This window comes from Myotis nattereri, assembly GCF_964212035.1.
Source record: "Myotis nattereri genome assembly, chromosome: 12".
Lineage (NCBI taxonomy): Eukaryota > Metazoa > Chordata > Mammalia > Chiroptera > Vespertilionidae > Myotis > Myotis nattereri.
The window spans coordinates 80109674-80130012 of record NC_138087.1 but is presented as its reverse complement, the minus strand read 5'-3'; the positions used below and the strand labels follow the sequence as shown (position 1 = coordinate 80130012).

The window sequence follows — 20339 nt, the reverse complement described above, 5'->3', positions numbered from 1 at the left end:
TTTGAGTATTTTATGAAATATTTTAAAAACAAGTCTAAGAATAGAAACACACTGTATAATGCGGTTAACGCGTAAGGAAGCTGAGAGCTGGAGTAATTAGGAGGAGGAGAATGCCGGGGGCATGTGTCCCCTGATGCGTGTGCACAGAGAACCACCGGCTCACGCAGCCGTGGGAGCAGGGGCAGGGGAGAGTGAAGGGGTGTTTTCTGAATGTCCATTTCTGTACTCTGAATGTTTAGTGACTATCTGTGCACTTTTGAATATAAAAAAAGAATAGGCAGTTGACAAGTCAGGAAGGCCCTGGGAGTGGGATGACCAGGGAGACCTCGGGAGCAGAGTGTGGCTTGAGCTGAATCAGAAGGAAAGCGGGTCCGCAGCGGGACCACCCGAGGCCCAGCTCCAGCGCACCAGCCGGGCGGGGGCGGGGACGGGCTGATGTGGGGACGGGTGGCGGGTCCCTGTTGAGGAGCACCCGCGAGGTTTGCTCTTGTTCATTATTGACATCTACTTTTTCTCCCACCTCAAATCCTAGGTGTCACCATTAAATTTGGCAAGTTTTCTGCAAAGGAAAATCAGCAGTTAGAGAAAAACGTGCAAGAATTTCTGTCCCTGACAGGAATCGAGAACGCGGACAAGCTGCTGTACACGGACAGGTACCCGGAGGAGAAAGCCGCCATCACCAACCTAAAGAGGAAGTACGCGTTTCGGTTGCACATCGGTGAGTTCAGGTGCTCGCCCTGCCCGCCCTTGGCCTCCCACCGCCTGCGGTGACCCCTGGGAGCACTCAGCGCAGCCTGTTTGGGGTCAGGAATGTGCTCGTGCCTCCTGGGCACACTGCTTCACAGATTCTAGGGAGAATGAACTGGTAACTTCTAGCTTTCCTACCGGGTGATAATTACCGTTTGGGCTTCTCTTCCTGTTCTTCGCGGCGTATGTTTTACATTTGCTGCCCCAGCACCTCCTGTAGGCAGCAGGGTCTCCTGAGCATTTTAAATGCAGCCAGGACCCCTCCTGGAGGTGACGCTTGGAGATCAAGGCTGTGAAGCCATAAGCATTGGCCTGAAAATCTCTCAATTTTAAAGAAGCTAATTTCTGAGTTTTTTGCTGGGATGTGCCCAGGAACGCGGCCGCGCGAGCCCTGTGGAGGGCAGTTTCATCTGCACGGGAGCGAGGCAGGCTTATTCGTTTGGAGAGTTCTTGTGGAGAACTGTTGGCAGGTGTCCCCCACTAGCCTCCCTCTGATTCACATTATGTTAGCACAGTGATTCCCAAAGTGGGCGCTACCGCCCCCTGGTGGGCGCTGCAGCGATCCAGGGGGGCGGTGATGGCCACAGGTGCATTTGTTTTAACTTTTTTTGTATTACCTTTCTATTCTGAGTTCAATAAATAGTTTCATAATTTCAAACTTCAATGTTTCTAATTTACACCTTTCTTTACTATATTTAACGAAAAAGGTAGAAACATTAATACATATATCTTTCTGTTTAATTGCTATTAAAATATAAAAAAAATTAACTTCCAGGGGGCACTGAGTAATATTTTTTCTGGAAAGGGGGCGGTAGGCCAAATAAGTTTGGGAACCACTGTGTTAGCATTACTTTGCCTTGTGAGGGTCTTTTCCAAGAATTGGGGAGACCAGAGCTGGAGCCACATACAAAGTGTCCAGTTTTCAGAGATCTCCAAGGCAACGGGGGATTGTGTACATCCGCTTCCTAAGACAGCTTCCCGCAGGCCCCGGCATCCCAGCCTTGCCCAGGTCTAGGATAGTTAGTGGTGAAAGGCCTATTCGGGGCCCCTTTACCACTGTGACCGCCTCATGCCACACCGTGAGCCTGCTGACCATCTTCCTCTGACGTAGGGAAGGGCATCGCCCGGCCCTGGAAACTCGTGTACTACCGAGCGAAGAAGATGTTTGACGTCAATAACTACAAAGGCAGGTAAGACAGCGTCGGCAGCTGGACACAGAATGTCTCTCTGGTCTTTGCTGACACTCACACCAGGTCAGAAGTCAGGCCTACAGATCTGTGTGAAAGCAGGCGTGCACCTTCAGTCAGATGATGTCTTCATTTCCATTTCCAACTCGAACCTGTGTGGTCTCCCCTCTATATCTTCTGCTTTTTCTTTTTTTAAAAAAAATTTTTTTTATTGATTTCAGAGAGGAAGGGAGAAGTAGAGAGAGGTAGAAACATCAGTAATGAGAATCATTGATCGGCTGCCTCCTGCACGCCACCTACTGGGGATCAAGCCCACAACACCCTGACCGGGGATCATACCATGACCTCCTGGTTCACAGGTCGATGTTCAACCACTGAACCACACTAGCCAGGCCTCCGCTTTTTCTTTGCACTCTCATTCCCACACTCGCTGTGCTCTGCCTCGCTGCTGCTCTGGATCTCGGCTTTGCTCACTGTAAGCTCCTTGTGAACCCCGACGTTCCTCCTCAGTGCAGCGCTCCCTGAGCACCTGGCCCCGTTCTTGGGTCGCAGTAGATATTGGAAGGTGGAGGTAGATGTGATGTTATGTGAATTGCGCCTAACTACAGAGTAAATTTTAAAATGAAAATAAAATTGTGACATGTTCCCTTTGTCGTAGGTACAGCGAAAGGGATGCGGAGAAGTTAAAGATGTACCATTCCCTCCATGGCAACGACTGGAGGAAGATCGGGGGTTTGGTGGCTCGAAGCAGCCTCTCCGTCGCCCTGAAGTTCTCCCAGATCAGCTGCGGTGAGTGTGGGCTCTGCCGCCTGGTGAGCTCGCCCGGGGAGCGGAGGGGCCGGCGCGCAGGAAGATGGGCGGCCGTCTGAGAGAGCATTGACTTTTTTTTTTTTTTTTTTTTTATTTATCTACAGAAAGAAACCATGGTGCTTGGAGTAAGACGGAAACCCAGAGACTAATCAAAGCCGTCGAAGAAGTGATTCTGAAGACAATGTCTCCCCAGGACTTAGAAGAGGTAGATTCTAGACTCCAAGAAAACCCCGAAGGCTGCCTGTCGATTGTTCGGGAAAAACTCTACAAGGGCATATCTTGGGTAGAAGTCGAAGCTAAAGTCGAAACCAGAAATTGGATGCAGTGTAAAAGTAAGTGGTAAGTTTTAAGGCTTCTTATGCAAATTGCAACCAGACATGCTCTCTCTCTCTCTCTCTCCCCCCCCCTTCCTCTCTCTCTCTCTCTCTCCACACACACACACACACACACACACACACACACACAATTCCCAGAGGCTGGGTGGATTGGTGAGGTTATAAGAATCCATGGCGGCACCAGGTGGAAAGCCTTCCATGCTGAGAGTTGCTGTCCCTTGTTCGCCGCTGCAGCGCCTCAGTGCCGGCACCTGGTATAAGGCAGCGCTGGACCGGCCCCCGGTTCACTGTCCGTCTTCCTCACAGGGCACTTGAAGCTGTTTGATGCTTTGACTTCTGATTTCTTCAGTCTGCCCCTTTCTAAGTTCCCTTTCTAAGTCCCGAGTAACAAGGTAGTTTTCTGTTTGTAGCATTAAAAATAAATAAGGGGACAGGAGGAGTGAGGGGGGTCAGTGGGGAAACAAGGGGACATTTGTAATACTTTCAACAGTAAAGGTACATTTAAAAAAGAGCTAAATAAGCATAATGCTTGAAAAAAACTAAAACTGACGTTTTAAACAGAAGAGAAATCACAAGCAGTGCTCAGGAGAGCTCTGCCTTTTAAATTGGCGGGTTCACCTGCCTTCACCCAGAGTGGGTCCTACTCTCCGTCTTAGAACTTCTTCGTCACCTGGGATCTATATCCTCAGTCCTGGTTGCTCTGTGCGCTCTGCCTCGTGCAGCTTTCCCCGCCCTGAGGGTCTCCGAGCCCGCCCTCCCGCACCAGGCGGCTCAGGCATCCTGACTGTCAGAGGAGAAGGAAACCCCGGGCAGGCGCGTTTTATGCTAAAAGTAAACTCTTAGGCGATACTGTTTATTGGTTATGCACCTTACATTGCATGGCAGTTATTTTAACGGAGGACTGGGCTCAGGGAAGTACACTCCAAAGAACAGATAATGTTGGGGGGAGAGAGTGTAAGACGGGGAACCAGAGCCCTTCCCACCCAGCATTTTAGATTGAGAAAAGGATGGGGGATGAGCCTCCATTGGAGGGTGGACGATCGGTGTTAAACAAGGGGGACCACCTTCAGAATCAACGTGATTAAATAACGTGCAAGACTTGCTTTGCTTCTCAATTTGAAGGAAAAGCACTTGTAGCCTGAACATACATTTACTTCCTGTAACATTGACATGCCCTCAAGAGACACATTTCAAACCAGTGAGCGTGGATGGCTGTTAGTAAGCACATGGTGCCATTACCACCTCTCCCCTAGCAAGGAGCTGAATGGAATGGATACTGATATGTCCATCAGATGGTGACAGGTTGTGCTGCGCAAGACAAGGACTTTTTAAATATTTTAAATTGGGTTGCTCCTCTCATTAGCAACTTCGCCCTTTCCTTCGCCGTTAGCTCTGGGCCTTCGAGGAACCATCAGATCATTCATCACTTTGCTAAATTTGTCTCGGTTGGTTTTCCAGCAGCTGCTCACCGTAGAAGAGTAATGTCCGTCTGTTCATGAGCAACTAAACTAAAGCGGGTGCCACAGAGCCCTCTAGCAGCTGCTGAAAGGCCTGCTTCCCCCTTTTAAACTTGTTTATTATGGAAATTTTCTAACACACGTGGATGGTGGCAGTTGTGGGCAGGGAGGCGTTGCAGGAGTTGGAGAGTGGTTCTGAGGAGGGGGTTTAGATGAGAAGACAGGGAACTTGAGTGGAAACTGCACCTCTGACAGTGAACTATACTGCTCTTTCTTTGAATGCAGGACGGAGATTCTCACCAAGAGGATGACGAATGGCCGGGACGTGTACCGCGGGGTGAACGCCCTCCAGGCCAAAATCAACCTGATTGAGAGGTACGGGCCCGGAGCAGCACTGCGCTACCACTGCCCTGGCACCGAGAACAGCAGTGAGCTTGAAAACTGAATTTTTATGTTTTCATAGGTTGTATGAAATAAATGTGGAAGATGCTAATGAAATAGACTGGGAAGATCTTGCTGGTACCATAGGGTAAGACCATCCTATATAATAAAAGGCTAATATGCGAATCGACTGAAAGGTGGAATAACCGGTTGCTATGATGTGCACTGACCACCAGGGGGTAGACGCTCAATGCAGGAGCTGCCCCCTGGTGGTCAGTGTGCTCCCACAGAGGGAGCGCTGCTCAGCCAGAAGCCCTGAGCTGGGCTCAAAGCGGCGGTGGCAGGAGCCTCTCACACCTCTGCAGCATCGCTAAGGATGTCCAACTGCCAGCTTAGGCCTGCTCCCTGGACATCCCCCAAGGGCTCACGGACTATGAGAGGGCACAGTCCGGGCTGAGGGGACTCCCCCCACCCCCGAGTGCATGAATTTCGTACACTGGGCCTCTAGTCTGTTTAATATTAAGCTACTTCAAAGATAAGAGGTGACTTTAAGAAATGACGATCAGATTTTAATAGTCATGCTGCATGTGGATTTTACCTACAAGTTGTTTTATGTGTATGTGTATTTAGATCCCCCACTCCACCCCACCGAAGACACCTAAGAGGAGTGAATGAAATACGTCCCAAGTCCCTCTGGGCAAAACAAATTGTTGAGAATGGTGGGGTGCAGGTGTTGTGGGCTTTGGAAGTGGGCGCTGAGGGATTGTGTGGCCTTCAGTTTGGAAGCTGGAGAGGAGCAAGGCCCGGCAGCCTGGCTGACTTTCAGGAGCGTGGCTGCAGGTGGGACGTTGCCGTCAATCAGGAAGGGTTTAACCAGGTTCCGTGGGTAGTTTCTTACACCTTGGGATGTGGCCAAAGAAAAATCCACCTTTTTTTAAGCTGGGAGAACTGGAGTCTTAGTGACAGGCCCTGCTGGGAGTCACAGAGACATGCCCATGCTTCCAAACGCTTTCCTTTGCTAGCTGTCCTGAGGGGTGGTCACACCCTTCAGTATCGTGGGTCCCTGAGAGGGGATGGTGTCAGGTGCTTAGAGGAAGGGGACCCTGCCTTGCACCCCACCAACTTCCATCCTGAGGGCTATGTCCACAAAGCCCACCCTTCATATTATCAAATTTTGTTGTTGTTGTTAATCCTCACCCAAGGATATTGATTTCTAGAGAGAGTGGAAGGGAGAGGGAGAGACAGAGAGAAACATAGATTGGTTGCCTCCTGCATACACCCCACCAGGGCCCGGGAAGCTGCAACCAAAATCCTTGCCCTTGACCAGAATCAAACCTGGGACCCAATCATCGTTTGTCTCTACATACTTAACAGATAAAATTATCACGCTAACCATCTTAACTGCTAGATTAATTATTGAAGCAAATAAGTGACACTTCTATTGTTTAAGGCAAATTGTCCAGGAAGTGAAGTTAGTGATTTTTCACTTTAGAAACTAAGATTTGGTTGTTTCGCTCTCACTTGCTATAAAGTGCAAGTGTATGAGTCACCACGACATCATCAGCATCTGCTTCCTTTAGCTTCGCAAAATAAAAATCAGGGCCCTGTGCCTCCCGGTGGTGACCCGTATGTACCCTAAGCGTAATGGGGAAGAGGGCAGAGTTTGGAGTCAAATCACCCACGTGTCCCCTGCCCTTTATTAGCTGTGAGATCTCGGACTTCTCTTTGCCTCAGTTTCCCCGTCTCTAAAATGAGGAGGAAGAGCAGTGGCTCCCTGGTCGAGTGGCTGTGAGGCTTGTTGGTTGCTACGTGGGAAGTGCTGAGGGCAGGGCCAAGTCCAAGGTGCGGCTCATGTTACATTTTGTCTTCCCAGCTGGTACCGCTTAGATTATTCCAGATAAACAGAACCCATCTTGCTGTACTGCTGCTTTTTTCCTTCCGTGTGTGTTTAACCAGGGACCGTAGCGTCCCAGGTGTCTTTCTTGTACGACTGTTGTGGCCATGATGACTTCCCGCTCAAGGGGAGGAAAGCTCAGGGCTGGGCCTCCCCTCAGTCACTGTGCTGTTAGCTCTCAGAGCTGAAATGATCGGGTTTTAGACTGACACTGACCTTCACCTTTCCTTCCTAAAGCGATGTCCCTCCGTCTTACGTTCAGGCTAAGTTTTATAAGCTGAAAGCCACCTGCGTGCCCTCCTGGCAGAGGAAGACTTTCCCAGGTCAGTACGTGCAGTGTGTGAGTGTTGAGGGCGGTGTGTGGTGCCGCGTGCTGGGCGTGCCCCTGGGCAGCGACTTCCCTCTGAGAGCCTCAGCTCCAGCTGTAAAACGGAGAAAGGTAGCGTCAGCATCCCTACCGACAGGACCTCCTGCAGGGCTGTCAGCTAGCGACCCTGTCCATGTCAGCAGGGTGCTCGGGGCTTCGCGAGCGCTCAGCGAATGCTCTCGAGGGTTCCTGGGTTGCCATCACGTGCACACATGCACACACACCGTGTGCACACACTCACACCACATGCGTGCACGTACACTTCTAGGAAAAACGTAAGATGCCGCTTCCTTCTTTGCAGCCGTCTGTGGGTGGATAGATACGTGGTTCCCAGACCCAGGTCACCAGAGTCATGTGAGGAGCTCGTTTAGAGTGTACAGAGCGGCCCCATCCAGACATCCAGGACGCTCATCCCAGGCGCTCGGGGCTGGATTTTCCCGTCAGGCTTGCAGGAGCGTCTCAAGTGGCCTCCCAGCCCCGTGTCTGGAGACCACTGGCTGGGTTGCTCCTCTGCCTGGGATGTGAGGAACCGCGTGCGTTCAGCAGACGCCATTCCCTGGGTTGAACCCTAGCCTTGCCCTGACTGAGTCCATGACGTTGGGGAAGTTTAATGACGTTTCAGGAGCCTGGGTTCTCTCATTTGAGAAACAAATAGCAGCCCTAGCCAGTTTGGCTCAGTGGATAGAGTGTCGGCCTGTGGACTGAAGGGTCCCACGTTCGATTCTGGCCAAGGGCACATACCTGGGTTGTGGGCTCGATCCCCAGTAGGGACGTGCAGGAGGCAGCTGATCAATGATTCTCTCTCATCATTGATGTTTCTATCTCTCTCTTCCTCTTCTTCCTCTTTGAAATCAATAAAGAAATACATTTTTAAAAAAATACAAAAGAAACAATTCCCTTTAAAAAAAAAAAAAAGAGGGAGAGAGAGAGAAATAGCAGTGCCTGCCTCCGAGGAGTGTTGAGAGGGGTGAGTGAGCGAATGCAAGCAAACCAGTGAGAACAGGGTCTTGCACATGAGAACAGCATGGAGCAGGCGTGTCAGCAACGCCCTCTGACCCTTGACCTTGGGAAGAGGCTTTGCACAAATCCCTTCAAAGTTCAACCTTTCTCTTTAGAGATCATAGACCACCTTTATGAGACGAGTCTGCCTTTGCTCAAAGAGAAGCTGAAGAAGAAGGTGGAGAAGAGAGGCGCTGTGCCCCCTCCCGCGGCGCCCCGCCGTGTCTTCCTGTTCAGGGACATCTTCCACTGCGACGACGACGACAGCGAGGACGACGGCGGCGAGGACGACGGCGGCGGAGGCGGGCAGAGCTAGGCGATGGCATCCTGCTCGTCCGGTTTCTGGGTTTGGCTGTGTGTACATACAAGTGTCAGTAGCTGCTCTCCGTGCTGGGGGCTGGCATCCAGACGCAGTGGCCACACAGGTGTGAGAGTGACGCCCTTGCTGTGGCGCATTGAGGGTGGACTGGCATTGTCCGACGCGATTGTTTCACTGTGAAAAGGAGGAGGAACATGTGGGTTGATGTAACACGTCGGTCCGATGGCAAACAGTTCTGGTTCCTGTGGAACCGCAGTGTCCCGAGCCCCCAGGGCAGCGGAGGTGGGCACGTCCTGTAAGCATGCGCTGTGTGGCCTCGGCTGTGCGGCCTCGGCTGTGCGGCAGCAGCAGAGACGTCGACAGCCCGGCATGCCTGGCCGTGGCTTCTGCTCCTCGCTTGTTTACGTGTGTTCTCGGCGGCGGCGAAGTGCAGCTCAGCGTTAGAAGGAAGTTGTGGGTGTGTGTCCCCTCAGCCCGGTTTCCGTTGTCATGCACATGGCACAGGTGCCCAGCTCGTCTTCTTGGGGGCGTGCTGGTTTAAAGATGTTCTGTCTGATGCCCTCAGAGCCAGCCACTGAGTTTATGTGGTGTCAGCTGCGGGGAAGCCAGCGCTCCCTTCCCTTGCTTCCAGAAAACTGGCTTTGCTAGACGTGGGAGGTGCCACGTGGGTGTGAGACACACTTGTGCCTACTGGAGTCTCGGGCTAGCCCAGCAGCCAGGAAAGCAAAGCACTCCCAATGTTTCAAACAGGATTTCCTGTCGGGGTCTAGGCTGCAAAATTGTGCAGCAGGATGGGGGAGCAAACGGGGAGGTCGAATACCCAGCGATGAGCCCCGAGGGGAAGTCACCATGGCCTGTGGCCCAGCGCACCCCGTGCTCCTCCCCTGATGGGTGGTCTGGAGCCCGGGCAGCCGCACCCCTCCTGGCACTCAGCCTCAGCAGGATGTGTGTCTCCCGAACACAACGCTCCTGCCTCCCCTGCCCTTATGTCTCACAGGTGTCTCCATGGCAGCTGAGCAGGACCCCGCTGGCCAGGCTTCTGGCCACGTGTGTACAGACGGAGCACAGGGAGGAGCATCTGGGTGGACAGTGTCCTGTCACAGGGGTGTCGCCGTCCATGCCAGGATGCAGCCCCTACGCCCTGGGTGTTCTCATTGATGTCACTTGTGTAACATCATGCTGTGTGTTGGTTCATTCATCTGTAACGCTCCCCATTTCTCCAAACCTGCCGTCATTGGAGAAGGAAGATGAGCGACGTGGTTTAGGGGCCCTGGGTCTCCCGGATCCCCAGCACCCGCACAGTGTGGTGCAGATAATACTCAATAAATGCTCGGGAAACAAACGAGCGTTTCCTTTTTAGAAAGCATTTTGCCTTCCGGCTCTCCTCTCTGTCAACCATACCAGGCTCCATGCTGATGGGAATAGAAATTGTGTGTTCCTTTTGGAGGACAATCTAGTGAAATACAGCTGATCCCTAAGAACGTACCTATTCTGTGATCCTGCCTGCTACTCCCTGGCTGCAAGTCTCGTGGGGACCCTCAGCATTGAGGAAATGCCCCCTCAGGGGAAGGAGGGAGAGCGCCCCTTTTTTAACCTCCTCTCCACTGTAGAGTCCTGGCCTCCGTTGCATAACGAAGTCTGTGCGTGAAGATCAGTAGCTAAGAAGCATGCTTATTGAAAAGTGTCACGTGACCAGGAGCTGAAATAATGCCAAGTCGAGACTATTGGGCAACAATTGGATTTGTTCCTTGGTCGTGTTTCTTCTGAGATAGGTTTCTTTTCCTTGCTTTATCTCTGTTCACTGCCTGCATCCTCTTCTCCCGCGTACAGGCAGCACGTGCAGGTCCTCCTCTGCCCTTCTCTGCCTGTAAGTTGGGGTTGTCCACACAGTGAACTCAAGACGCAGCTGTAGACAGGCAGACCTGGTGCCTGCTTTCTCCACCGAAAGAGATCATGGAACTGGTGTGCAAGAATGGCTCCTTTATCACATGCAAAATAGAACATGCACATGTCCCTAGGAAACCTGGTGAATAACTGTTTATTCCTAGAATGGAATAACCTATATAATAAAAGTATAATATGCAAATTGACCAAACAGCCAAACAGCTGGACAACCACCCGGACGACCATTTGGGACCACACTGTGACACCCGCTGGTACTAGGCCAGCCAAGGCAGGTGCCATGCAATTGGTCGGGGGCCCGGCCATCGCCCCATGGTTTCCCCGCAGAGGGAGGCCCAGGCCACCGACTGGCGGACTGCGGCGGGTGGGTGGGGCCTCCCTCTGCGAGGGACACCCGGGTCCTGGGTGCTGGCAGCCAGAGGGGAGCCGGTGCCAGCAGCTGGGGGAAGGAAGGCCTACTCGTGCACAAATTTTGTGCGTCGGGCCTCTAGTTGCGCAGTAATGTTAAATGCTGACAGGTTTGATTAACATAAGAGTTTGTATATTTTCTTGACTTTGTAGAAGTAAAAACATAAAGGAAATTGTGTATATATAGAACCATTAAAATGTGTGGGAAGAAGTAAGACCCAGGGTGGCTGGTTTTTCTCTGGGCGGTGGGTTGTGAGTATAGAGCAGCAGTGGGCAAACTACGGCCCGTGGGCCGGATCCAGCCCGTTTGAAATGAATAAAACTAAAAAAAAAAAAAAAAAGACTGTACCCTTTTATGTAATGATGTTTACTTTGAATTTATATTAGTTCACACAAACACTCCATCCATGCTTTTGTTCCGGCCCTCAGGTCCAGTTTAAGAACCCATTGTGGCCCTCGAGTCAAAAAGTTTGCCCACCCCTGGTATAGAGGGTAGACCCTTGATGCTAATGCAGAAAATGGGCTGCCGTCTAAGGGATCTGCAACGGAAGGCGGAGCTCGGGGAGGTGCGTTTCACTTTTTCACGTTAAGGGCTAATCCAGCTGCTTGGCCACCAAGGTGTGGCTTCTCCAGGGTCCACGTCAGTGTTCGTGCACACGGCCCCTGGGCCCGGGCGCCTTCCTGCGGCCTCAAGTTCCAGCAGCCCAGACACCCCTTCCGAGGAAGAAAGGCGGCTCCTGTGGCCCCTAGGTCCTGGGTTTTGTCCCTAACGCCCGGCTCTGAGCGCTCCCTGTGCGGGGAAGCAGGGGCTTCTGGAGCTGGGATTTAGCACAGCCGCCCTTGAATGGCGGAGAGGGTCGCTACCCAGGAGAAAGGGTGCCCTCTGCAGAAGAGGTGAATGGACTGAGGAAGCACCCATAGAGGAGATGACAGTGACTTGTCTACATTCACTGTGCTATGAATTTGACCCAATAAACGTGTACTTGGTAAAAGTGATTTTTATAGCTCTCCCCTATATCTCCCACACGCCTCGGGCCATACAAATGTTACCTTTGCCCAACAACCTTTTTGCCTCTAAGAATCCAGGACGTGGGAGGGGCAACTGGCAGTGTCGGATGCCAGTGCAGGAGGGAGGAGGGTGCGAGGGAACCATGGCTTTGGTTTGGGATGTGCTGGGAAGAGAATGGACAGAGAGAAGAAAAAGCCACTAGAGATAGGGATTTGTTTGTTATCTCGATGAAACGGATCCCCCCAACTTAGAGGGTGAAAGGGCAGAGGAGGAATCCCAAGTACTGCCTGTACTCGGGAGGAGAAGAGGATTCGGGAAGTGAACAGGTAAAGAGGAAAAGAAACCTATCTCCGGAAGCCAGACCAAGGAGCAAATCCAGTGGCTGCCTAACAGTCTCCACTTGGCGTTATTTCAGTTCTTGTCCCAGTTCCTGGTCACGTGACACTTTTCAATAAGCATGCTTTTTAGCTATTGATCTTCATTTACAGACTTTGTTATGCAACACAGAGGCCAGGGCTCTGCAGTGGAGAGAACGTTAAAAAAAGGGGTGTCTCCCAGAGCCATTCCCCACCCACCCCCAAAACGCCGAGGGTCCCCATGAGACTTGCAGCCAGGTAGCCGTGGGCAGCGGCGGCTGGTCCCGGGCTAACCCGCTGAACCTGCAGGCATTTTGATGACACACAATGAGCTAAGATGCAGCCGTGAATAGTGAGGTTTGGGCCTGTTTTCTCAAAGGTACTGCAACCCAGCACGTTCTGAGCACCACCTCCAGGTCATCTCCTGAAATCCACGCCAGTCACAGTTCTTCAGCCTCCACAAACAACACATCTGCCCACTCCCCGCCTCGCCAGTGGCCAGAGCCCATTGTCGCAATCCCTCTCCTTGCACACCCTCCGCTCTCCACCCTCTCCCTCTGTGACACTTGTCTGTTCAAGGCCCCAAACCTGGTGAGCCCTTCCACCTGCCTCCTACCTGTCCCAAAAGCTGAAGGCACACAGCTCAGCTGGCTGGCTTCACTGTAATGATTGTAGACCTCAACTGGACACATGACCTTACCAAAGGAGCTGGCTTTAAGTCTCTTGTAGGCTTGCTTTTCTTTTCCTTTTTAAAATATGTATTTTATTGATTCTGAGAGGGAGGGAGAGGGAGAGAGAGAGAAACATCAATGATGAGAGAGAACCACTGATGGGCTGCCTCCTCCTGCACGCCCCACACTGGGGATCGAGCCTGCATCGCAGGCATGTGCTCTGACCGGGAATGGAACTGTGACCTGGTCCATAGGTCGACGCTCAACCACTGAGCCACACCAGCCGGGCTAGGCTTGCTTTTCTTTTCCTGATATCAGCTATTTCAAACCTTCTCCCTCCCACAGCCCTCCTCTGCCCTGCTCATGACTCACTGAGAACGCTAAAGCCATCCGGCATCGATTCCCCTGTCCTCCACCAAACAGGTAAATCTGCCCCCCACACTTGTTTCTCCCACTACACGCTGGTTCCCTCCACCTGAGCCCCTGGCCTGGCCCCTGACGTCAGATCAGAGAATTTGATCCTTTGCTGGTTCGTCCTCCCAACTTCGAGGTGTTCTTGCCCCTCGGGGCTGCTTTGAGGGCCTCCTCACCTGCTCTGATGCCTTCAAACAACAAGTCCCTGCTGAGGCTCCCAGATGGGTGGCTACAGTCGCAGTCCTGGAGGCATCTGCCTACTTGCCATCTACCTTCAGGTGTCTTACATGTCAAGTCCAACTTGTTACAACATTTTAGTCCCCACATGACTCCAGGCTTTCTCATCTCAGCCTGTGGCGGCACTTTGCTGCCTCTTCTCCCCGGTACCCCACATCCAGTCCCTGAGAAAACACCCCCTGGACTCGGTCTGCCTCCACCGGGATCTCAGGCAGCATCCTCTCTGTCTGAGCCGCACAGATCCTGCCGGTTACGCATCAGCCCTTCTCCAATCTAGACTCCCCACATTTGCAACATCGCTCCCATTCCTGCCCTGTTTGGGAACCTTGATGTGGTTTCCACGGCATTTGGGGGAATGTTTGTCGTAATGTCTACAAATATTGCGCACAATCTTCCATCGCTTATCTTCCCAACCCTATCTCAGGCCCCTGTGCCCGTTCCCACACAAAAACTTTTTCTTGCCCCGGCTGGTTTGGCTGAGTGGATAGAGCATCAGCCTGCGGACTGAAGTTGTCCTGGGTTTGATTCCGGTCAAGGGCACGTGCCTGGGTTGCGGGCTTGGTCCCCAGTGGGGGGCGTGCAGGAGGCAGCCAATCAATGATTCTCATCATTGATGTTTCTATCTCTCCCTCTCCCTTTCTGAAATCAACAAAAAAAAATTTTTTTAAAAAAACAACTTTTTCTTATTTAATTTGTATTGGTTTCAGGTGTACAGCGTCATGGCGGGACAGTCACACTTTCCTAAGTGCTGCCCCCGTGTTTCCAGGACGCACCTGGCAGCACACACAGCTATTACAATATTATTGACTGTATTTTTTTTTTTTTTAGCTTTTAAAAACCAGTGTTTATTTTGCAAATAAAATGCTCAAGAAACTTTAAAAAGGTCCAAAGGCCTAGGGATATCCAGGTTTCAGATAAGATTATAGGCAGGTGCTGGCTATTGGCTTCCCGTTACTAACGCTTAAACATCTATGCGCTGGATTCTGTAGTTCCATGATCCTTCTTGTTGGGGAGTTAATTCCTCCGACTCTCGACGGCGTACATCAACTTCTACCACAATAAGAACGATAAGAAAAACAGTGGCGGTGGCTATCAATGTCTTTGCCAAGGGAAACATTTTCTGGCCCAGGGAGAAACCTGCCACAGCAAATCCAAAAATCAAAATCGTTAATCCAGTACAGAAGAAAAAGTATTGTTTGCAGAATCTATAGGAACACATTCTTCGGATTATTCCCTGCAACAGAGTCCGCTGATCATAAACTCGAGGTGTTCTGATCATGATGAGTCTTATCTTGGTTAATGCAGCTCTTGAATAGCCAGAAAAGTCAAACTCCTTTCAAGACGAGATCTATCGACTGTATTTCTGATGCTGCAATTTCTTCCCTGTGACCATCTGTAACTGCCCATCTGTACTCCTTAAGCCCTCCACCTCTTCACCCAGCCCCTCCTTCCCTCCTTCCCCTTTGGCAACCACCAGCCTCTGTGTCTATGAGTCTGTTTCAGTATAAAAAAATTTTAAGGGAAAAAAAGGAAACCCATCAGTATAATCTGCTATGTGAACGAATAAAAACTATTTGCATTTGATGAATCCCAAATCCATCCCATAAAAACAGCCACTTCCCCAGCCTGAGGACGAGTAGCTGCAAACCCTGCAGACTTCTTTCTGAAAGTGAAACTCTGAGATTGAGGAAACGTCTCTGCATTATCGCCAGTGCAGTCAAGCAAGACATGAAAGCAGACCGACATGGACTGGAAGTGACCTGGAACTGCCCTTATCCACAGATGGCGTGACTGTGGATGGAGGAGACCCAAACGATCTATCGAGAATTATTGCAGTTGAGTGAAGTTGCTAGAGACCAGATCAACATACAAAAATCAATCCCATGTCTATATCAGTGGCAAACAAAATTTAAAAATTGTTTTAATCCTCACCCGAGAATATGTTTTTATTGATTTTGAGAGAGAGAGAGAAACATTGGTTGGCTGCCTTCTCTACCTGTCCCGACTGGGGATCCAACCCGAAAGGTACGTGTCCTGACCAGAAATCGAACCCACAACCTTTTGGTGCACAGGATGATGCTCCAACCGAGCCATCCACTGGCCAGGGCCAGAATTAAAATGTGTGAACAAATCTATATTACAATTCTATGCTGACATAAATTACTACAAATTTAGTGGCTTAAAACCACAGGCAATTATCATCTTGCAGTCCTGTAGGTCAGGAGTCCGGTAAGTCCTTTTAGAAAAAAGTCCCCATAAAAGACATACTAATTCCCAATAAGCACACGACCGGATGTCCCACGTCCTTAGCTGTCGAGGAAACACACACGGTGCGCGTTAGTCACGGGGACGCCCGATGCCCGAACGTAGACGACTCAGCGGGAAGCGTGACACGGCAGCTGACGGGCCCAAAGGTGCCAGAATCCCTTCGGGAAACGGCACGTCCTCGTGATGTGAGGCACGCGCCTCCTCGTGTAAGAGGCCGTGGGGGTCCAGGAAAGGCCTGACCCCACTCCAGGTCAACTTGGTTTGCACCCCAGTTCTTGCGATCTAGGCAAGCAGACATTTTGTCACAGCAACTGTCCAACGTAGATGGAACTAGACAAAGCTTGCCCAGTCTTGCCCAGCCTGTAAGGATCTGCTACTTCTCCATGAGAGGCCAGGCCCTAACAGGGATCTATGAAGCATGACCAGCCACAGCTTCGCTACAAAACAGCGTGTGTAAAAAATAAAGTGCCTTGTGCCAGTTCTCCTAAACCCCGGTCTCTGGTGCCTTCGTCCCACGCCGCCATTACTCCACGGGACCATTTGGGCGCGGGCCTCCACATCCTCGGATCCAGAAATCCCGCTCCTGGCTCTGTGCCCAAGTGAACCAAGATGCACATCCGTTAAAAGACGCCACGGCAATGCTCGCGACAGCTTGTTCTTCTTGACAGCGGAACACGGGACACCACCCGACAGCCACCAGACGAGTGAAACAAACAGCAAATCCCGGGGTTACTCCTTCCGACACCCCACTCCGCAGTGACCGCGCGTGGCGGCCACGTGGGGCAGCTGTGGGCCTCCTGCCGGACCGAGGCGGCAGCATCCTGGGGGTGGGCGTTTTATTGGGGTCACTGTATGCGAATGACAGGAAGTGGACAAACATGAAGGGACTGAGGCCAAAGTGAGGAGGAGGAGGATGAAATCAATAGAAAGTCTAACAAAAGACTCAGCAACGCGTTAGGAGGGAGCCGTCTCAAACGCGGAGGGAAGTGGTCGATAACCACAGGACGACGAGGAGCAGTCCCACTGGAGAAGGACTGGGGTTTTGACGTGAAATCCGGACATGAAACGCACAGCATGACCTGAACACGACGCCGGGAAGCAGGGGTCGTGGTTCTAACCGCTGAGCCACAGCCCAGGAGCTGTCTGTGCTCGGACAGCTTAGGGCTCAGAGGTGGGGAAAGATCGCCTTTTCCCTTAATCTGCCGACCCTAAAAGTGTGCATGACGTGGCCAAACAAAACCAGTCCTCTGAAAGCAGCTTTCACAAACTCAACACAATGTCACCAACCTTCCCAGAGAAGAGCATGATCGCCGTGTTTCCTGTGAAAATGACCTTCAACCTTATTGTCGAGGTCAAGTACATGAAGCCAGAATACGTAACTTTCATACAGTTGTGTTTGCAGCTTATATATTGTGTTGTTGTTGTTGTTTTTTTTTTTTGGGGGGGGGGGAGGTCTGGATTTTAAAAATACCTGTGGAGGGTTTCTTAATTTAAAAATTGTAATCGGTGCTATTCATTCCAGATAAATACTGATTTCATTCCCAACTTTGCATTCAGACGCTTCCTTGCGGTATTTTTAAGCACATCCTCCAACTGCTTAGGCTTCGGGCTCTGTAACTCCTGGGTCGATCGCGGGACGTAACGTGGAGCGGGAGAAGCAGTTTGCAGGAAAATGCATCCAGGTGAGAACCGCGCGAAGCTGCACAGTCGCTCACAGCTCGACACGCATGTGGAGCCAGGAGGCCGGGCGCTCAGGGGCCGGCGCTTCTCGCCTTCGGGGGCGCTTCCCTCAGAAACATCCAACAGCCTATGTCATGGCAGAGGGTTAGAAACACAAACACATCACTAAATAGGAAAAGACTTTCAGCCTGACATTCCGGTTGTTTTTCTCCACGTGCATGTCTCCAGCGAAGGCCCTGGGCAGCATTCAGGGTCCGTTCCCCACGCTGGTCAGCGGCTGGCGCTCCAGCCTCCTCTCATCCGCTTCCATGACGGCCGCCAGGGAAACACGCTCGGCGGCCTTTTCCTTGCCACCTCGTCTTTCAAAAAGGTCATCGTCGCCCTGACCGGTTTGGCTCAGCGGGTAGAGCGTCGGCCTGCGGACTGAAGGGTCCCAGGTTCGATTCCGGTCAAGGGCATGTACCTGGGTTGCGGGCACATCCCAAGCAGGGGGTGTGCAGGAGGCAGCTGATCGATGTTTCTCTCTCATCGATGTTTCTAACTCTCTACCCCTCTCCTTTCCTCTCTGTAAAAAATCAATAAAATATATTTTTAAAAAAGTTCATTGTCGCCAGCCATCCAGGTCTGTCTTGTTTCAAGTCTTACATCAACATGCCATCTCCAAGGGGACGCGGGTACAACTTATAATGCATTATTGCTGGAAATAGTTTTCTAACGCCGGAATACGGGCTGAACTCGTTCACGGAGTGGAAACGCCTAGAAGCGGGGAGAATAACGGGTTTCGGTTTTCGACTCGTGCTCTCAGGTCCTGGGCCAGCTGGGAAAATTCGAATAACGGCCATCAGATTAGCATAACGGCCATCAGATTAGCATAACGGCCATCGGATTAGCATAACGGTCATCAAATTAGCATAACGGTCCTCCCTAAGCCACGCCCCCTCACTGGAACCTTTTTCTCCCGTTCTCAGCCACCCACTCCTCAGTCTTCGGCTGAGGTTCGCCTTGGTAGGACCGTCGCCCAACCTGCCCGAGGGGCCCACCGCAGACCCTTTCCTTCGCAGTGCTGGTCAGTATTCTTAATTATTTGGGTTTTCTGCCTCGTTAGAGTGAAAGCCAGTGGTGGTTCCTCAGCAGCCAGCTGGGTGGCAGGTGTTAAAAAACAGGCGCGAGGCTTTCTGGTGGTGGCTTTCCTGTGATGCTCTGTGTTGTGTTTCTTTGCAGTCCTTCAACGTATCCTTTTTCTGAAATACAAAGTATATAGACTCCCCCGAATTTGCAGGACTTAATGCATCCTTTTTCTGTCATCCACTATATATATATATCTATATCTATATATATATCTGTTCCTCCAAATACCTGTTGATTGCATATTAGGTCTTTAAAGGAAATCTAAAAAAGGGGGGGAAATCCCTTCGCGGGCCGCAGCACACCCTCCTGCAGCACCTGAGGCGTTGGGCACAGGAGATGACAGCGGGACGCAGAAAGGTAGGCGCCGCAGTCCACGGGGCACGGGGAGGTCGGGCCGCGTCCTCCCAGCCGAAGCCGTGGGCAGGGCCGCGTGCCCTCCTCTGCGGCTGGCTCCGCCCCCACCGCGCGGGCGCTCCCGATTGGTCTGCCCCGCATCCAGGAAGTGACGTCAGCGCCAGGTCGAAGGGTTCCCCGCCTGAGCTCGGCGCGCCTCTCCCCACGCCCCGCCCCCCGCGCACCAAAACAAAGTGGCGGCGGAGGCGGGGCTTGCGGCCCGCAGGCGGCGCGCAGGGGCCGGACCTTCGCTCGCGGCGCCGGTGGGTTGGGCGGGTGCGACCGACACTTCCGCCCTCGCCAGCTTGTGGAGCGGAGGCATGGAGGTGGGCTAGCGGCCGAGGTGAGGCCCGCGGGGTGAGGAGAGCGGCGGCTCGGGGTCGCACACGTGAGCTGGTGTGCGCGGGGCCGCGTGGGATTACCGTCGCGGCGCGTGGGGTCCGGGCGGGCGGGGGAAGGGCGGTGCGAGCGCGGCGGCTCGGAGGGTCGCGGCGCTGCCGGCGGGAGCAGCCCGGTGGTGCCTGGTGGGTCGTCCCCCGCTGTCTCCCGCACCCCGGCGTTTCGGGCGCTGGTACCCCCTCTCCTCCCTTTCCCGCGTCTGCAGAGCGGAATCGTCACCTATTTTCGGTCCGGGCATGGCGTAGGGCCTCCGGGGGCAGGGGGAGGGTCCGGCTGCAGAGTCGGTCCTCTGGACGCTCCAGCGGTTCTCCTGCCCGGAGGCTCTCCCGTCGCGGAGCGCTTCTCCCTAGTGGTTCCTGCTCCACCTGTTCTCTAATCGGGCAGCAGAGGAGCTTTGCCCACCCCCCTCACCTGCGGCCCAGAGGGAGCCAGGCACGAAGGGAACAGAACCCTTGGGTTAGATAGAAGGAAGAGTTGACGTTTAAAGTGAGAGAGGAGTTAGTGACTGACACCCGCGGGCTGCGTTTGCTCATTTGGGGAACTTTTGACAGACCGCCCAGCTGTTCTGAGTGGGCCCGTCCCAGTGGGATGAGTCCCCCGCCCCACCCCGTGGGGGCAGGATCGCAGTTGCATCATTTCCAGTATTTGTGTGCCCTCAGGCAAGTTGTCTAATCTGTGAGCATGAGCTTTTCCATCAAACGGTGACTTCTGGATCCACTTCATAGGATTGATGTGAAACTCAAATAAGACATTGTAAACTGCTTAATCGTTTACTTTTTCTTTCTTATTTCAGAAATGTTCTTTTGGGACCAGAGTCTGGGTATATGTGAGTGAAAATCCTCACCCAGGAATCTCGACTGAGAGGTTCACATCTCTGTAAGCCATTAGCCCAGGTATTTATTTTTTTAAGAAATTTTTTCAGTCACCTAATATGTGCCAAAAGGAAAAGTGATTAAACAGAAGAGATCCTTGCCCTGC

General features: G+C 52.2%; 1 protein-coding gene across 1 annotated transcript in view; it reads left to right on the top strand.

The window, feature by feature from the left end:
- Nucleotides 1–11121, top strand: part of TTF1 (transcription termination factor 1) — a 49368-nt gene extending 38247 nt beyond the window's left edge. Inside the window, exons 4-11 of the mRNA XM_081103293.1 lie at nucleotides 533–718; nucleotides 1859–1937; nucleotides 2593–2723; nucleotides 2849–3083; nucleotides 4822–4911; nucleotides 5000–5065; nucleotides 7049–7134; nucleotides 8294–11121. Of these exons, the coding sequence (XP_080959419.1) occupies nucleotides 533–718; nucleotides 1859–1937; nucleotides 2593–2723; nucleotides 2849–3083; nucleotides 4822–4911; nucleotides 5000–5065; nucleotides 7049–7134; nucleotides 8294–8493 (1073 nt within the window). The 3' untranslated portion in view covers nucleotides 8494–11121. The remainder of the gene's footprint in view (nucleotides 1–532; nucleotides 719–1858; nucleotides 1938–2592; nucleotides 2724–2848; nucleotides 3084–4821; nucleotides 4912–4999; nucleotides 5066–7048; nucleotides 7135–8293) is intronic.
- The last annotated feature ends 9218 nt before the right edge of the window (nucleotides 11122–20339 follow it).